The following is an 18609-nucleotide window of genomic DNA, read 5'->3' as shown; positions in this document are numbered from 1 at the left end:
CTTGAGCGCCGATTTGAGTAGCAGAAAGATCAAGTTGTTGACCAAAAATGTGACCTTGGCCGGTGCAGAAAAGGAGTTTTCAAAACAAAGCTTCCCCTTGGCACCCGGACACTTCAAGGTCACATGAATCATCATTCTTGTTCCAATCTCTTTAGCAAGTTGGCCTCACACATTCATTTGTGTACCTGAAGAAAATTGAAATTTACTGTTTAAAAAGCATTTTTTGGGGGGTTCACCCTGCTCACTTTTCATCATTCAGATTGCCATTGAGTGCCATGCTGACATCTTCCGCGTGACCATCAACGACACCCACCAGATGGAGGACCAAAATCACAATGTTGACCCGCAAAGCTTCCAACAGGTGTCCACATCCGACATGACGCTGATTAGCATCCAGCTGCTGTGACACTGTCCGACTGTCACTTCCTATCTGGACATCCTGTCTGGACGGCTTCATGCTAATAGCACTGAGCTTAATTGTTACATGTTTTATTTTAGCACTCTATCCTGTTGTATTCTGAAAGTTGCCTTTGTCACATCTTTAAAACAAAAGTATTGTCAAAAATCAATTTTGAAAAAACGATAAGTCCCCCACGGAGAATCTAAAAATACTAAGTTATGTCCTTTTAGGGAATCTTAAGTATATTCTAGGCAGGCCTCAGCACCCCTAAAATTGGCACAGATGGCAAAAATTGGGAATAATTTTCAAACCGAGTGAAATTTGATGCCTCAAGCGCGCCACCCTCATGTCGTCAGATGGGACTGTGTGATGAGCAAGAACATGCGAGTGCACCACCACCGTGCACTGATATCAGACTCGTGGCCTAAATATGTCCCAACCAATCAGATGTCAACGTGCAAGGACTGCTGGCAGCAGTACCACTCCTGCTGCTACAAGATGACCGACACCAGAGGTTGGAATCAATCCCACCAGTCATCCACCGTGCCACACTTGTTTGCTTTTCTTACCATGTTAAATGGTTAACATGATCAGTGTTTTCACAGATCAATAACAATTATAGGTAATTATTTCAAAGGGTTTTTCCCTAGTGTGAATGCATTTTGAAGTCTTGAGTGATATTTTTTTCATTTACTGAAGTGAAATGAATATATCTTTGAAAAAAAACATCAAAAATATTTAAAAAAAATGAAACATTTCCATATTTTGGGATTTTTTTTTTGGAGCAGCTAACGGCTAACAAAACCGTACAATTACTAATTACCAAACTTCCAGGTCATAAAAATATTAAACTTTGAAAAATATTAAAATAAAACTCAACAGAAGATTTCATAATGAGGTAGAGGACCATGACTGAGTAATTGGGCAATATTAGCTCTACCAAAAAAAAAACAGGTAAAGGGCTGGCCCATATTTTAGAACATATTTTTTTTCTTTGAGAAAATTATTTACGCCATCAGACAAATATAATACAATACATCTTTATTTGGTGCATTTACAACCGGACATTCAAACATTAGCCACCCCAAAATGTTAACTATTTTTCTTTGGTTGTAAAGCTAAACAAATACTCAAGAATAAAGTTAGTTAAAACACAAATGTTCTGCCTTTACAAAGTGTCTTCTCAGTTTTATTGTTGAAAGCGTTAAACGAGCAAAAAAATCTTATTTAATTCCTTTCATTTTTTAATGAATCAATCAGTTATCTGATTTTTAATCAGCTGAATGATAATCGACATTTGCCTGAAAAAAATTCATATTGGCTTGGTATTATGATATTACAGAAAATTAAAATATGACTATTAAAAGTAAAGGAGGACTCAAAATTTACAAAAATATTTTTTTTACCTGTCAACGTCTGTATATACAATAACCATTTTAAGAGCTAGCAATAACATCACTGCACACAAATAAGTCTCTTTTTTAACTTGTGCTCAGGGGAAAAAACTCACGGGTCATGATACCAAACCATGTTCCCATTTTTGTTTGATGAGTCAACAAGATGAAAGTGCCTAATTATTGATTCGAAAAACGCCTCAATAATGATTTGGGAAAAGGGAATGACTTGATATTTCCCAACACATGTTAATTTTCTTTGTTTTATTTCACAGCTCGATCGACGACGGCTGGTCTAACCAGAACACTTGTGTCTCTTCACTTCCCTCTTGGCATGAAATTGTTTATCACACACAGTGCAACTGAATGGTTTCTCGCCGGTGTGTGTTCTTGTGTGTGTTGTTAAACTTGTCTTTCTAGAGAATCTTTTACGACAATAGACGCAGGCAAAAGGTTTCTCCCCAGTATGTGTTCTTGTGTGTGTATTTAAATGCGTCTTAATAGAGAATCTTTTACCGCAAATAGAGCAGGGAAAGGGTTTTTCTCCGGAGTGTGTTCTTGTGTGCCTAGTTATATTTTCCTTTGCAGAGAACTTTTTACCACAAACGGTGCAGGCAAAAGGTTTTTCTCCAGTGTGTGTTCTTGTGTGCATTATTAGACTTTTCTTTTCAGAGAATCGTTTAGCACAAACTGAGCAGGCAAATGTTTTCTCCCCTGTGTGTGTTCTTGTGTGTGCTATTAAATGTCCCTTCTGAGTGAACGTTTTACCACAAACTGAGCAGGAATAAGGTTTTTCTCCCGTGTGAGTTCTTATGTGCATTGTTAAAGTTGCCTTTCGAGAGAACCTTTTACTACAAACTGAGCAGGCAAAAGGTTTTTCTCCTGTGTGTGTTCTTGCGGGTCTTTCCAATGATGACGCATTGAAAAAAGTTGCGGCACACTGAGAACCTTTCACATGTTTGCTGTCAGTGTGGCATATCATTTCCCCTTTAGACTGTTTAGTATCATCATCACCGTCATCCTCATCGTCATTATCCACATAGTCATCAGTTTCAGAAGAGTGTGTTATGTCGTCACCATCTGAAAGTGGTGGGATGAGGTTGTCTGTCTGGGAGTGGTCTCCAGCAACACCTTCTTCACTCTTCACAATGACACCAGGCAATGTCAACATGATGCCGTCATCCTCGTCTTGTTCTTTTTTAATGGAGCAACGCTCCTCTTTAAAATGTGACAAATATGGCTCGTGTTCCTCCTCCTCTTTTATGGAAGGATGATGTGGTTCTTGCTGCTCAGGTCCCAGATCATCTTCATTGACATCTACGGGACACAAGAAGACAAACACCGAAAATATTTCCAGTAAAAAAAAAAAAAGTTTGCTGAGATGTGTAATATGAATTAAAGAAATAAAAAATGTTGGTTATCTTAAAATAAGAAAAACAATTGATTATTCACGGTAAAACGAAACAATCAGTAAAAATGCTTCAGCCCTGCACTCAACCAGGCAGTTTTATTGTCATATTTTTATTGTTGAAAACCTTGCAAAAAAATAACCTGCAAAGAATTGCTCCTCAAAATTTGTAATTTGCTCCTCAAATTAGGTCATTAGCCAAATTTGTCCATGAATTGAAAAAAATATTTCAAGCCTTATATGTTCAACCAGTTAATTAGTAAAGTGTGCTTCTATAAGGTGCTTGAAACTCATTCCACGTGATCCCTTCTTACGTTGACCCAAAGGTCTCTTCACACACTTGGTGACTTCCTTGGACCTCCGAAACAAGTGAGAGCCAAAACTGAACAAACCTTCTGCGTGGAACTCATGAGGCTGCTTGCAAACAGCGTCCACTCGTCGTTCGCTGGCTTTTATCCGACAGATGTCCTCCTCGTAGACTTCTTCTTTCACACTTTTTGCACACATTTTCAAACAATAATGCCAATATTTAACAGTCACACTCGGCTGACCGATGTGTTGTCCACAAACGCCTATTACGCTTTATTGGCGACTACGCGTTTTAGCTCGAATAAGCTAAGCTAAAACTAGGCCGTGAAGCATTATCTTACGCTAAAACGAGTTTATACAGAGAAGAATATTTAAGTGAGGACATTTTGGTCCAATGAGGAAGTGATGACAGTACATCACGTGACCGGTTCAAAGTGAGGAGAAATAATTTAACCTAGCTTGGGACGTCGCGTCAAAATGCAAGCCAGCATTGGAAGCAGTACGGCAACATTACTTGGACAAACTACATGACCCAATCGCGGAAGTTAGACTCAAATGTTTTGCGTGAGCATTCATATAAAATAAAGAAATATGTTTAGTTTTTATACTCAATGAGTAGCATATAGGCTAAAGCGCGGCTCAAAGTTTTTGTGATCCATGTGAGCCTAATATCTTCGTTTTTGAGCACCTTAAACCCCCGCACCAGAAGTCATGTCACGTGACCGGAAAATTCAGTAATAGATTCAAACTGGTTAGCACGATGGCCTCACAGTACTTAGGTCGTGGGTTCGATTCCGGCTGCAGCCTTCCCTGTGTGGGGTTTCCATGTTCTTCCCATCCCTGCGTGGGTTTCTTCTGGGTACTCCGGTTTCTTCCCACATTCCAAAAACTCTTATAGATGCATTCAATTGTTTTTTTAAACTGTTAAACACATTGAATTACCAATAGTGCAACATAAATGCTTCCTTTTGTTATGATTTCACAAGTATCATCCTAACAATTATTTGTGAGTGATATTGTGTTGGGACTCATTTCTGGTGTTTGAAGGCAACATTGCAGAGAATTGCCGTATATTTGAGCAGGGTCATGGTGGCCATCGGAAATTTTGGGAGGACTCCTGTACCGCTCATCCGTTGCAGGCTGAAATTGTTGCGCAAATAAAACTTGAGCTTTGTATCCTTTGGGGTTTTATTTCAAATGTATTTCGATATTCCGGCACAGCTGTAAAAGGGTCGAAGAGAAGCAAAGCCTTCAAACAACCAGCATATTTGTCACCGATGACGACAATTCTAGAAGTTTGCGTGTTGGTCCACTCACCTGATCACACCCCGAAATGTAACGTGATTCAAAAAAATTTTTTTCAGTTTTATATATGAAAAATATTTTACACAGTATACAAAAAAGTAGTCCACTCTACAACTGAGTTCAATACTTAACGATTCTAATTCTCAAATCCACTTTTATTGTATTTGTAAGTCTGGACTGTAAACTGAACAGTGAAATATCAAACAACATGGTTTTCTCTAATCTTGCACACAAGTAAAAAATAAATTTATTTAATAATGGTAATACTAAAACTGTTTTTGAGAATAGCTGTCCTGAAAACAACAAAAAAATGTCCTGAAAACAACATGACGCACATTTCCTCATTTGCCGCCTTTCGAGTTGCTCAAAGGCAGTCGCGTAGCTAAATATTGTAGAATAAATTTTCAAACTTTGCTTCATCTTTATACATTGTTAGGAAATGTGCATTCTAGTTTTTAACAGATGTGTCCCTGTCATGCATAATTGACAATTAAACTTTTTTTTTTTTAAACCACATCCATTTAATGTTTTAACACATTTCCAGGATCATTCCAGTTTGTGGCCAATTAAGACTCATCAGGATCATCTTTGTTAAATCAACAGAACCAATGTTGCCATGGAATTAAGAAAGTAGAAATAAAATATCCAGATAGGAAGTGGATGTCCGTACAGGGTGTGGCAGTCAGATGACGACGTCACATCAGCTTGACACTTGTCAGCGTCACACCCATCGCTGTTATCTGATAGACATTTTTTAGGTCAAGATTATAGTTGTCCTTCATCCGGTGGATGTTGTTGATGGTAACGCGGAAGGCCTTGGTATCACACTGAATGATAATCTGAATGAGAAAACAATGAATGAAAGCACACTTCAACCTGTAAATATTACATTTCAATGTCAGGACACGGCGACACGATGGCCTCACAGTGCACAGGTCATGGGTTCGTACTCCGCCTACTGCCAGAAGACGGGCATAGAAACAGCAAAACGGATAATGTATGGATGTTAATACTCATGTCGGCACCAAACGAGAAGTTGTCGGCCTCCAATGACGTTAGGAAAAAGCCAGTTTTATGAGAAGGCCGTGACCAAGAATCAAACCTCAAACCTGTGAGGCCACAAATGAAGCCGTGTGTGCTGACGTAGTGATTGACGCCACCTTGAAGTTGACTCCGGATCCAAAGGGGAAGCTTTGTTCTGAAAACACATTTTCCATGCCGGCCATGGTGTCACTTTTGGACAACAGCTTGACCTTTCTGCGACCCAAGTCAGCCTTCAGGAGCAGCGCAGTAAAATTTTTGCCGCCCTCGACACTTGCCATCAGTTTAACGATAAGACTGAAACATTTAACACAAAAAAAGTGGTGTCATGAAACACAAACACACAAAAGTGTTGTTATGGTAAGTGGTGGGGTGGCTTTTTACTTCTGTGCTTTGGCCTTGACTTGTCCTCTGATGACGATTATGCGGTTCACGCTGAGACCTTTTGGAAGCGGCACTTTGAATACATTTTTCTGCACACACACAAATGAGGAAAGGTTACAGTAGATAGAGAATGGAGTTTAAATAAGTAGAATGGATTTTCTTTCATGGGAATTGCAGAAAAGAGTTAATTTGGGCAATGGCCATAAATATTTCCCCAGATGGTAATTGAAAAATGTCAATTACCAATGAAGGACAAAAATAGTTGTGGAGAGTACAAATCCTCTTGGGCATTCTTGCAAAAAATAAACTCACCCGGGGAGAAATGGGAAGCGAGCATGAGCATGTGGTGTCATTAGAGGAACATGACTGCTGATTGGAGGCGGTTGCGCAGGTCTCTAGTTTCTGATTGTTCTTTCCTGCAAGAGCAAAATCATTTGAGAATCAGTCGAGCATCACACATGGAGGGTCGGGTGCTAAATTCTTTCAATGGGGCGGCTAAGGTGATGCAGTGACCTTCTAAGGCAGATGTGGGCAAAATACGGCCCGGGGGCCACATGCGGCCCGGTAAATGTTTTAATCCGGCCGGCTGAACTTAAAAAAAAAAAATGATGAATAAACTTTTTATTTTCTAAATACTGTGGTGTGTCAAAGACATTTTATAGTAATGTTTTCGTTTACTTCCATTGAAAATTAAATTTTAAATTATTTTTTTTTCTCCAATGAGGTGAGGTTACCAAAACACTCCATCCATCTGCTCCTGGTCCGGCCCCTCAGTCAAATTTTAGAACCGATTGTGGCCTGCCAATCAAAAAGTTTGCCCACCCCTGCTCTAAGAGGTGGCAGGAAAAAAAATTGCCGTCATTTGAAAATTATTTAATTCTGTGGTCATATCTTAATCTGCAAAAATAAAGTGAATCACCATCCTCCGAAAATGGCAATTCCATAAGTTTTTACACAACACGCCTATTTAACAAGCAGGATCAATTCGCTGAGCTGATCTGACTCATCAATTGTCATTGATGGCCGGCACTTTTTTTTGTATTCTGCCGATCGATAGACGGCCTATTCGTTCATATCATCTAAGAAGCACAATGACGCAGCCGTCTCTCAATTGGCTTTTTACTCAGATTTGCTCCTGCTTGTTGGGTTAAGTGTTCACAGCACTTAGCTGCAAGGATGCTGGAGGCATCCAATTTGGGCGAGCAGATTAAAAGACGTGCAAAACGAGCATGTGTGACTTTTGCACCTTTTTTGCAGACAGACGGCATCTGTAAAGAGCAGGTCCATTCATAAATCTGTCCATCATCGTTTAGTATTCCGCAGGCTTCGCCCTCACGTCCTCCATCCCACTCAAAGTTGTTCTGTGGACGACATTGGGAGCGTGTTGCCTTTCCTCCAGAAGCAATCATATCATTGATTAGATTTTTTTTTCCTGATGATTTTTTTTTTCTACTCATTCTCATTTTTAGTCATTTAAATGACTAAAAATGTCCTCATGTGAATTTTTTGGAGACTTAAGTAAAACCCCAACTTTGTCCTTATGTTAAGACTAAATTACATTATGAAATAAATGACATTTCTATTCTTGTACTGTTATATAGTATTAGAACATTATAAATAGCAACTTTTTCCACTTTTATTCTGTTCAAATGACACTTTTTCTCGATTCAAATTGACATCTTTATACATGGTTATGCATGTTTAGAATACCGTAAATGTTTTACTAACTGCAGGTGTTTTGTCACTCCACTCAAACTTGTTGTTCTTCCTCTTGAGTCCCACAAATGGCTTGTGTGCAATCAGGTGTAGAGGATTTTCTTCTTTTGGCAGGTGATCTCAAGGAAAGGAGAACAAGAGCTTTAGTACGCGAACAGCAGCCGAATTTGACGCATGTTATCAAGCAGCGTAGGATCTTTGCGGCCATTCACACAGTTGGCACTCACCGCTCAAAAAGTTGCTCTCTTTGACTGAGTGGACGCTGGCTAGGTGACCTTCCCGTCCGATGCACAAGTTCTCAGCACTCTGCCAACTTCGAAGTGACATCTCGAAATGATAGCAAAAATCGCCAAACAGGAACTCGCCAGAATCACAATAGGGTGCTAGAGCCCCAAAGAAATATTTAGTAGAAAATCATCGGCTGGCCGATGAATCGGGCAGGGCATAGTAACATTCATTGACTGCCATTGACGGCTAAAGACGTCAAAAATATTTTTTTTTACAATTGGCTGGAAGTGAATGAGTTAATACGACTCACTCTCCTTTCGTTTGAGAACGTAAGTTGGATCTCCATTAGAATGCGCCCATCCATCCGGGCCACCTGCAGGAATACGTTGGGTTTACCCTTTTCTCTTTTTAACGTCAATATGACGACAAACACGCAGGCTTACCCAGCTGCCGTTTGCACATAAACGTCAATGAGGATCCGCACAGGCCTCGTCTCCACTTGCCAGATTCTTTAAAAGCCCCTTGGTTGATGTACACGCAAGACTCGTCCGTGAGGCTGTTGGCAGAAGTCGCATACACTGAGACATCGACAAACGGACCAAATTGGAGTGTTTCCATCCTTTCCCGCTTGAGAAAATGCCCTTTTCCTCTCGTCACGAGGTTTTGAAAATCTGCACAAAATCTCGATGTTTCCCGGCTTGCATAATCAAAGTACACAAAGATGTGACTTTTTACCTAACATGTTGACTCTTGCTCCAGTTGGTGTAGGTCGCCATCAAACCAGTGTCGGACCAAGTCATGTCTCGGCTTCCTTCAAAGTGACACCAGAAGTTGTGGCATCTCTGCAGAAGCCACACCCGGTTGTCAATGGAGTGCCAGTACAGAGGCAACAGCTGCTAGTACTTCCATCTCACCAGATTGGAGAGTCCGATCCAGAACTGGGTGTGCTCGCCCATTATAGCCTTCACAAAGGTTTCCTCTTCCAACGAAGTGATGGAGACCAGGTCGCCGCCCTTCCATACGCACTTGTGATGGGCCTCCAACCAACCGCCGGTGCTGGTCATCTTATTGTAGCATCTTGAGTTGAAGAGATGCCACCCCCGCGGACACGATGTCAACAAATCAGCTGAGGACACATTTTGGCAAGTGAGGCGTTACGGCAAATTGGGAGGGAGGCCATTTTAGATCAAGTCCACATCAATTGCAGGCCGTTTGTATTCATATTCATCATCTTTGATGACAGACGTGCAAAGCTTACATTTCAGCTGCCGTTTGCACATGAACGCCAACGATGATCCGCACAGACCACGTCTCCACTCGTCAGGATTTTCAATAGCCCCTTGGTTAATGTAGGTGCAGGATTCATCTGTGAGACTGTTGGGAAAAAATCGTGTGAAGCCAGAAACCAACAAACGGGAAAAGTTGGAGGGTTTCCGTCTTTTCCCTGCTCAGTAAACGGCTTTTTGCCTTGCCATGTGGTGGTCATCCCACATTTGGATAATTGGTTTATTATTTCAACGTGTGTCCCTGCCTACACAGTCATGGCATACAAAGATGTGACTTTTTAACCTAGCATGCTGATTCCTGTCCCAGTTGGTGTAGCCCGCCCTCACACCGGTGTCAGACCAAGTCATGTCCTGGCTCCCCTCAAAGTCACATCGGATGTCATTGCATTGCTGCAGAAACCAAATCCAGTTGTCAGTTGAGTACCAATTCAGAGTCAACAGCTGCTTGCGATTCCCCATCTCACCAGATTGGAGAGTCCGATCCAGAACCGCGCGTCCTCACCCATTACGCGCTTCACAAAGTTTTCCTCTTCCAACGAGTTGATGGAGACCAGGTCGCCGGCCTCTTCGACGCATTTGTGGCGTGCCCCCAGCCAACCATTGGTGCCGGTCATCTTCTTGTAGCACTTTGAGTTGTACTGGTGCCACCCCTGCTCACACTCTGACATCCAAATGTCTGCAGACACATTTTGACAATTACTCTGACGCAGTTGTGCATGACGACAGTGCATTGGAATGTTCTTGTTTCATGCAGCACCATCCAAGGCGTTACAGCAGGGCACCATTTTGTCGGGGGGGAGCGGACATTTTGGGGTCACATTTTCCTTTTTCTTTCAAAACCACAAACCTGTCCCCGTTATTTTTGGTCTATCGCCAGCAACTTGAACCACTCTCACGTTAGTTTATTATGCTAACCTAAAAGCATCATTGCCGTGATTATTTTTTGACATTTTGCTGAGACAAAAAAAAATTCAGCCCAAGTCCACAGGTATTGATTCTACATTTACCAATTATACAATCAACGAGATCTGTTTCCCAACTAGGTGTACGTGGACCCCGAGGGCAGTGCTTCCCAAACACTGATATGCCTCCCCAACTCCAGGAAGAAAATATTTAATAGAATAAACTAGCAAATCATAAAGTACCAAAGTAACACAATAGAGATAAAGCGCTACAAACAAAAAGTGAATACACACTGCAAAGGGAGTACAAAGGAATAAACCAGCAACATGCTGGGGTGCTGGGAAGCGTTATGATAGTTGGTTACAATTGCATACAGCTGTGCCTGCCACATTTATTTTCATGAATATGTATGTATATCATGTATAGGCAACGTATTATTTCTTCTTATATTTGAATTAGAAGAAGACAGTGCTCAATTTAATAAGGAAATAAACAAAGATTCATAAACCCATGTGTAATAGGTAATCATGGTATTGTAATGCCAAGGATGCTCACAGTCGTCAATGCAATTTTTTGTTTTAATAAACCAAACGACAGCAAAAAAAAACGCATTCACGGGAGTTGCTGACGGTCACAACTCACGCCCACACGTGCCACATTCAAACTAACTGCCCGAGCCCAAAAAAAAAAAAGCAGCCGGAGCCAATCTTCCCAAACCTGGCTCGTCCCCTCTCTGTGACGTCACAAACCATTCAACTAAGACCGCCCTCAATAGATTTTGATCCGCAACACGAGTTGTGATGTGCTACGTTTCCGTTATACAGCAACAACACTCGTCCCATATTCTCTCCACATTGCTGTATTTGTAGTGAACAATGTTTTTTCTTCATTTTTGTCTCCAATGAAATTTCGAAATCAATTTAAATCAGAGAAATAACGCTTTTATGTGTTTGCCATCAAAAGGTCCCATTGACAAACTCAAGATATTACAAAACACACGAAACATGATAAAGCGTCTTCGATATATTTGAACCCTCTAAATTCAAAGAATCCATCTCCATTGACTTGTTGAATGGCAATTCGAGCGAATCGTTCCTGTAGTGAATCAAATGAAAATATACTTACACGAACACGTCCACCACGTGCCAAAGATGACAACGGCAACGAGCGCCACGAAGAACACCAAGCGCAGCCGCATCCTCCGCCGTTACCGTGGCGAGGCAGATTCGGTCCGGGCGATGTCAGGTAACAAGTGATCAAGTCAAAGTCAACTGCTGTCGCTTCTCCCGGTGCGCATCATGATTTGGTGCCAGAAGCGCTCACACAAAGTCACAACACAGCGCAAAGAACGTTCGTCATGAAGAAATTTGCTTTGATTGTCGACGTCATTTCAAAAGCCTCCACAAAGCGTCTGGAAAATGTTATGTTTATAAAGAAGTCAAAGACCCGTTTTGTATTTGTTGTACTTTTTTACTGAACAGGTGCCGCAGTACAACACAATACCACGCCGCGAAGGCAATACACAAGGTGGTATCTTATGGCAACAAAAGGTAGTCCCCTTACTTTTTAATGGATTATGATTTAATGTACTAAACAAACATGTACCAGTACTATTAAGCAGAGAAATGCAGTTGAAACATTAAGACTTGTAAATTAAATAGGATACGTTTACCATTAGCAAACAATGTCAAACTGTTCTTAAACATTATATTAATCATTAACTCTTTTTTTTTTACAAAGACAAGCCAGACAAGTATTTCTTTATTCTTCACCTGCTGCTTGGCCAATCGTCCCCCAGTCCTTTTCGTCATCAAAACTGTCTATGTTGGTGCCTTTCACTGGCTCTTTGGACATACAGCCCACTACTTTCTCCTTGTTGCACATTATGTGACCACCATAACTGACATGACTTACCGGGCATTGAGATCTCCAACTATTTATTGTGAATAAAAAAATAAAATTAATTATTTTTGGGGTATTTAGTGACTGTATCACTTTGATATTTACCCTTGCATCCTGTTCGCAATGCACGGTGGTCTATATTAACCTATTGAGTGAACGCCATGGACAATACTTTTCCAAGTGGATTGGAGGAAATTTTGAGTGCCCCATATTTGGACATTCAGACACCCCTACAAAATGGCGTAACCCCTTTATATTGAGCTAAATATGGACTAGTGTGTAAAGTTGGACGCAGACAAAGGGTGCGTTCGGCAAGTCAGTCACAGTCTCATTAATTTCCAGTTGCATGTTGTCATGGTTTGGTACTACAGTAGTAATGGCACACTTACATTACTTGTACATTACAATAAAAGCGATTCTGATTCTGACTTGTGTTTGGTATGCGTTTTTGTGTGCTTCGTTAATAATGATTTACGAGTGAATCTTTGACCACAAACTGAGCATGGAAAAGGTTTTTCTCCAGTGTGTGTTCTTTTGTGCGCTTTCAAATGTCCCTCCTGTCTGAATCTTGTACCACAAACAGAGCATGCAAATGGTTTCTCCCCAGTGTGTGTTCTTGTGTGTCGCTGTAAATGCGTCTTTGAAGATAAACTTTTACCGCAAACTGAGCAGGCAAAGGGTTTTACTCCAGTGTGTGTTGCCAAGTGCCTTGTTAAAGCTTGATTTTTAGAAAATGCTTTACCGCAAACTGAGCAAGCAAAAGGTTTCTCACCAGTGTGTGTTCTTGTGTGCATTGTTAAATTTGCCTTTACAGGAAATGTTTTACCACAAACTGAGCAAGCAAAAGGCTTTTCCCCAGTGTGCGTTCTTGTGTGTCTTGTTAAATGTCCCTTCCAGGAGAATCTTTTGCCACAAACTAAGCAGGTAAAAGGTTTTTCCCCAGTGTGTGTTCTCATGTGTTTTTTCAAGGATGACTTGTTTACAAAGGTTTTGTCACAATGAGAACATTTCACTTGTCTGTTGTCAGTGTGACATGGCATATCACCTTTAGATTGTTCATCATTGTTGTCTGTGTCAGAAGAAAGTGATGTCCCGTCGTCAACTTCAGAAAGTGGAGCGAGGAGGCTGTCTGATTGGGATCCTCCACATTGCTCTCCATCACTTTCTTCACTCTTCACAAAGACACGATTAAATGGAAACTTGGAGATAGCATCCTCGTGCTCTTCTTCTTTAAAGTGTTGAGTCTCTGGCTTGTCCTCCTCGTTAATTTGAGCAGACTCTGTCTCTTGCTGCTCACGACAGAGATCTTCTTCACTGAGGTCTGCAGGACAAAAGAAGACAACACACAGGTTGCTAAACTCAAGCTTATCTCTGTCAAGTTTCATGATGTGACTGTGACCTTGTGGGTTATTGTTTTTAAATGTTTTGGCTATGTTTAGGATAATGAAAGATGAACTATAAAAGCCAAATGATTTAAAGGTGAAACGTTTTAAAAAAAGATGAATTGTCAGTGTTGAACCAGAATGAGTTCTTGAACGAAACTTCATGAGGAATTCACTGGTGTGTGTTTTTCGGTAGCCTGAAAGGGGTTTAGTTGGTGTGTGTGAGACAGCTCATTTGCTACCTCAGCCTGGTTTTTATCTTAAATTTTATTTGTGCTTGCACATTAAAGACGACTGTCCTTGATTCTTCATTTAAAAAAAGCGGATTCTAGCAATAGTTTTTACGCCTGAGATTGTACGGTAAAACTTGCTGCCATTCACTAGTGTGGACTGAATGGGTGGCAACTATGGGGAAATGACAACATTTTGTGGATAATGGTTCATTGCAAAATAGATTTTTTTAAAAATCAACTATGAACTACTTAATTCTTGGAATGATTAACTTTTTTTTTTATAATATACTGTATTAACTATAAACTATGAATTAGACCCAAATTCTAAAAAAGAGCATGTTCCCTGGGGTCATACACACCCTCGGTGGCCTAGTACCGCACCCGCCAGGGATGTCCACCCCACTATTTGACAGGGGCTAACGTAAGGGCAGGTTGATGGCTGTTTCCATACTGTAGTGTTATCCAACGCTGAAACTATGGCTATCGTTAATGAATCTTTTTTTTAATACATACAGGTGTTTGATTGCGATCCTCCACAGTGCTCTCCATCGCCTTCTTCACTCTTCACAAAGACAACAACAAATGGAGAGTTGGTGATTTCATCCTCATGTTGTTGTTCTTTTACATGTGGAGTGTCTGTCTCCTCCTTTTTAATTTGTGGGGGCCCTTGCCACTCAGGGCGGAAATATTCTTTACTGAGGGCTGCAGGACACAAAAAGACAAACACAGATATCTTAAATCCAGACTGGCTCAGTCATGCACTGTTACATGTAGTTGTTCTTTAACCTGAACAATCACAGGAGCAGGTTAATTGAATGTGAAAATATGCACTTTTAATAATTGTAAATATTTTTTGTTCCACAAAAAATAATGTTTTTAGTTCAGAAACATGAAGCACTATATCAAAGGTTTGTTTACGTTAATGTTTTAATGCATAAAAAGAACAAGCTTATTCTGATAATGAGGTAGGTTAGAGTATAAAAACAGAACTAGCTGATATCATTAGTACAGTAAATACAGTTGATATTAGAACAAAATCTAAAGAAACAAACTGGTCTTTACTTGGAGTTACCTTTCATTATTAAAGGTTTATTGATAGAAAAGCTGTTGTTACTGCATGAAAAAAAACATAAACATAAAATGTTATTTACATGCCTAAGAAACTGTAATAACGATTACATTAAAACAATGAACACTCACAAGTGAGAACGAGAAGCGAACAAACCTGTTTTCAGAACGACAACTCGAGGCTGCTTAGAAAGCACGTCGTGACGTCGCTCGTTGTCTTCTTGTGTTCCAACAAGTTCCTGCTTGAACTTTGCTGTCGCTCCTGTACACATTTCCATGCGACAATCGCATCACTTTGCACTCACTTGATCGCTTCTTGGCGACGTGTTGCTACCAAACGTCTGTTTGTTAGCGGCTAGCAAGCTAAATTATGCTAGCCAGACAACCTTAACCTGCATCCGGGTAAGTTTATCCAGACACGAATATCCGTTTATAGTGTCTGAATCCAGTTGAGTAGGATTGACAAATTGGATCCATCCACCCAGCTATAAACCTACAATTTCTAGTTACACATTTTTAACTTGCATACGCACGGGGACCGCACAGTACGTATTCACCAGTGAATCTTGTCTTAGTGTTGTTGCCGTAGCAAGCTACCCAAAATGGCCGACGTATTGCACATGCGCACTGTTGGTTGTGTGGGCATCGTCTCGACACGGCTTGAATTTAGTACAGACTGGACTAAAACCTCGACGTAGTACGTCATTTTCTACTTTCCTTGACTCAACCAGCATATAGTCAATCTTCCTGTCCGGATAAAAGTGTCTGGGTGCTTGTTCACGCTTCTCTGGCTTACTTTGCTTAGCTTGCTAGCCACTAACGAAGAGACTTGTGTTAGCAACACATCAATAAGAAGACAACAGGTGAGCGAAAAGCGTTGTTTTTGTCCCGTAAAAATGTCTGCAAAGAAGACCGTAGAGTACAAGGACCTTTGTGCAACAAAAGAGGACATCAAGCCACAACGACACCTTGGCACGGTAGAACCTCAAGTTGTCTTACACAGAGCAGGTTTGTTCACTCATCATTACTATCCTTTTTTTTTCTTTCTTTCTTCTTTTTTTTTTTTTTTTTTTACTAACAACCACGTAATATTGCGCTATATAGACAAGTTACAAGTTAACTTCTTTACCAGCTACATTATGGTGGCAAATCTTACATTTACCTTTTAAAGTGTCAAATTAATTATTAAATAAATCATTCCAGATTGAAAGAAAATAAGTAATTTAAAAGTAGCTTAAATTTGAGTTACTCATTAGAATACAGAGATTGTATTAATATTGTAAGGAAACTTATGACTTTCACATGCAAGTAACTAGTAACGTGTAATATTTTACATTTGGGAAATAACGTGCCCAACAATGGTCTTGAGAAGTTTTTTTATGTCTGTAGATTGTCAGCTTGCTCAGGTCATATGGAACATCAAAGTCACAACATAAAACTTGACTGAGGAAACCTGTACTTTTCTTTTCTTGTGTCCTGCAGATCTCAAAGAAGAAAATGTCCGTCATGAGGAACAACACCCAGAGTTCCCCCAAATTAAAGAGGAAGAGGAGGCAGAAATCCAAAATATTAAAGAAGAGCAGGATGATGAAATCATAAAGTTTCCATTGACTGATGTCAGTATGAAGAGTGAAGAAAGTAATGGCGAGGAGCGCTGTGGAGGATCCCAATCAGACTGTCTCATAGCGCCACTTTCAGATGGTGATGATATAACATCACACTCTTCTGACACTGACGACGCTGATGATGAACACACTAAAGGTGATATCACATGTAACATTGGCAACAAACGCATGAAATGTTGTCAGTGTGACAAAACATTTGTCAACAAGTCATCCTTGAAGAGACACACAAGAACACACACTGGAGAAAAACCTTTTACCTGCTCAGTTTGCGGTAAAAGGTACTCCAGGAAGGTGCATTTAACAAGCCACACAAGAACTCACACTGGTGAAAAACCTTTTGCCTGCTCAGTTTGTGGGAAAAGATTTTCTGTCAAGACAAGTTTAACAATGCACACAAGAACACACACTGGGGAGAAACCCTTTGCCTGTTCAGTTTGCGGCACACAATTCAGAGAGAAGGGCCATTTAAAAGCACACAGAAGAAAACACACAGGAGAAAAACCTTTTGCCTGCTCAGTTTGTGGGAAAAGATTCACTCAAAATGACGCTTTAACAGTTCATGCAAGAACACACACTGGAGAAAAACCTTTTGTTTGCTCAGTTTGTGGTAAAACATTCTCGATAAAGGGAAATTTAACAACACACACACGAACACACACTGGGGAAAAACCTTTTGCCTGTACTGTTTGTGGTAAAGGTTTTTCTATTAAATGTGATTTGAAAAAACACACAAGAAAGCACACTAGGGAGAAACCCTTTTCTTGTTCAGTGTGTGGTAAAACATTTTATAGAAATGAACATTTAATAAGTCACTCAAGAACACATACTGGGGAAAAACCTTTTGCCTGTTCACTTTGTGGTAAAACATTTTCTGTAAAGACAAGTTTAACAATGCACATAAGAACACACACTGGGGAAAAACCTTTTGTCTGCTCAGTTTGTGGTAAAACATTTTATAGAAATGAAGATTTAAAAAGGCACTCAAGAACACACACTGGAGAAAAGCCTTTTTCCTGCTCAGTTTGTGAAAAGAGATTCACTCAAAAGAGACTTTTAATAGTGCACACAAGAATGCACACTGGAAAAAGTTCTTTTGCTTGCTCAGTTTGATTGAATGTATAAATGACAATTTATTTTGCTCAGTCATTCAAAAAAAACAGCTCGAAAAGTTGTAGGCTGAAGCGCTCACTTATTTTCGCTCACCCTTTGTACTCGATGAACCCATTCAACTCAATTAAATCAAACATCACTCAGACATTACATCAAACAATATAGAATTAGAATTAGAAATCCCTTTATTTTCATTGTACTCAAGTGTGCAATGAGATTAGAGGGCTCCCCTCTCCAGTGCAATACAACAATAATACAGACAAATATATAAATTAGATAAATAAATAAGAGAGTGCAATGGAATTTAGTACTGAATAGGGTATATAAAAACACATCACAATGCTGTTATGCAAGGTAAGGGTGTTCTCGTAAGTACTTACAGTCTCTCTAATATGGTTTCTGATCCCTTCCTTTAGTTTACTGTAGTCATTGTCCGTGTTTATTCCGATTAACTTAAGCAATTATTTTGTGTAAATATTACATTTCCTTTTTGTTTTTTCCTGTTCTATTCTGTAAAAATTATATTTTTCTTTGTAATTACATTCTGTTTTTTTTGTCGTTGTTGTTTTCATGACTTAATCACACAGTGGGCGGAGTGATGAAATTTGAGCTGGCCCTTTGATTTTTTTTTTAATTACAATTGTCTGATTTAAAGGAAAAAGTGTGTCATCTTGATAAAATGCAGCTTCACTCAATGCCTTAGTTGGTTTACTGAATAAAAATTCATCAATCAATCAGTCAGTGTTTCCCAGAGGCTTTCTTACATCACTAGTATCATCTTCAATTTTGCAAAAATAGTACGTGTATTTGTCAAAACTATTTGTTGCAATGTAGTATTTCTCAAAATCCTTAGTTCATCTTTCAAACTAAAATGTCACCCCAGTGTCATCAGAATGATAAATCCTTGTGTATCGA

At 39.9% G+C, this 18609-nt stretch overlaps 2 protein-coding genes across 2 annotated transcripts; one reads left to right on the top strand and one right to left on the bottom strand.

Annotated features, from left to right (window-relative positions):
• Positions 1-1426: 1426 nt before the first annotated feature.
• LOC148337276 (uncharacterized) lies at positions 1427-15547 on the bottom strand. Its single transcript, XM_088297104.1, has 19 exons — positions 15117-15547; positions 14405-14593; positions 12681-13597; positions 12147-12246; positions 9936-10147; positions 9755-9861; positions 9444-9559; positions 9100-9311; positions 8921-9027; positions 8629-8741; positions 8496-8558; positions 8185-8340; positions 7966-8076; positions 6554-6657; positions 6242-6330; positions 5926-6154; positions 5516-5655; positions 3595-3782; positions 1427-3111 (listed from the first exon to the last, which is right to left on the bottom strand). Exons 1-19 carry the CDS (start codon positions 15235-15237, stop codon positions 2090-2092), a joined length of 4296 nt encoding a protein of 1431 aa, XP_088153230.1. The 5' UTR covers positions 15238-15547; the 3' UTR covers positions 1427-2089.
• On the top strand, positions 15526-18304 carry LOC148337275 (uncharacterized). The gene is made up of 2 exons (XM_088296087.1): positions 15526-15967; positions 16442-18304. The coding sequence occupies exons 1-2, from the start codon at positions 15856-15858 to the stop codon at positions 17692-17694; spliced, it is 1365 nt and encodes a 454-aa protein (XP_088152213.1). The 5' UTR covers positions 15526-15855; the 3' UTR covers positions 17695-18304.
• The last annotated feature ends 305 nt before the right edge of the window (positions 18305-18609 follow it).

Source organism: Idiotropiscis lumnitzeri, chromosome 5 (genome assembly GCF_059441095.1).
Source record: "Idiotropiscis lumnitzeri isolate Australia: NSW breed Sydney's pygmy pipehorse chromosome 5, RoL_Ilum_1.0, whole genome shotgun sequence".
NCBI classification, from domain to species: domain Eukaryota; kingdom Metazoa; phylum Chordata; class Actinopteri; order Syngnathiformes; family Syngnathidae; genus Idiotropiscis; species Idiotropiscis lumnitzeri.
This window is presented reverse-complemented; position numbering and strand designations above follow the sequence as displayed.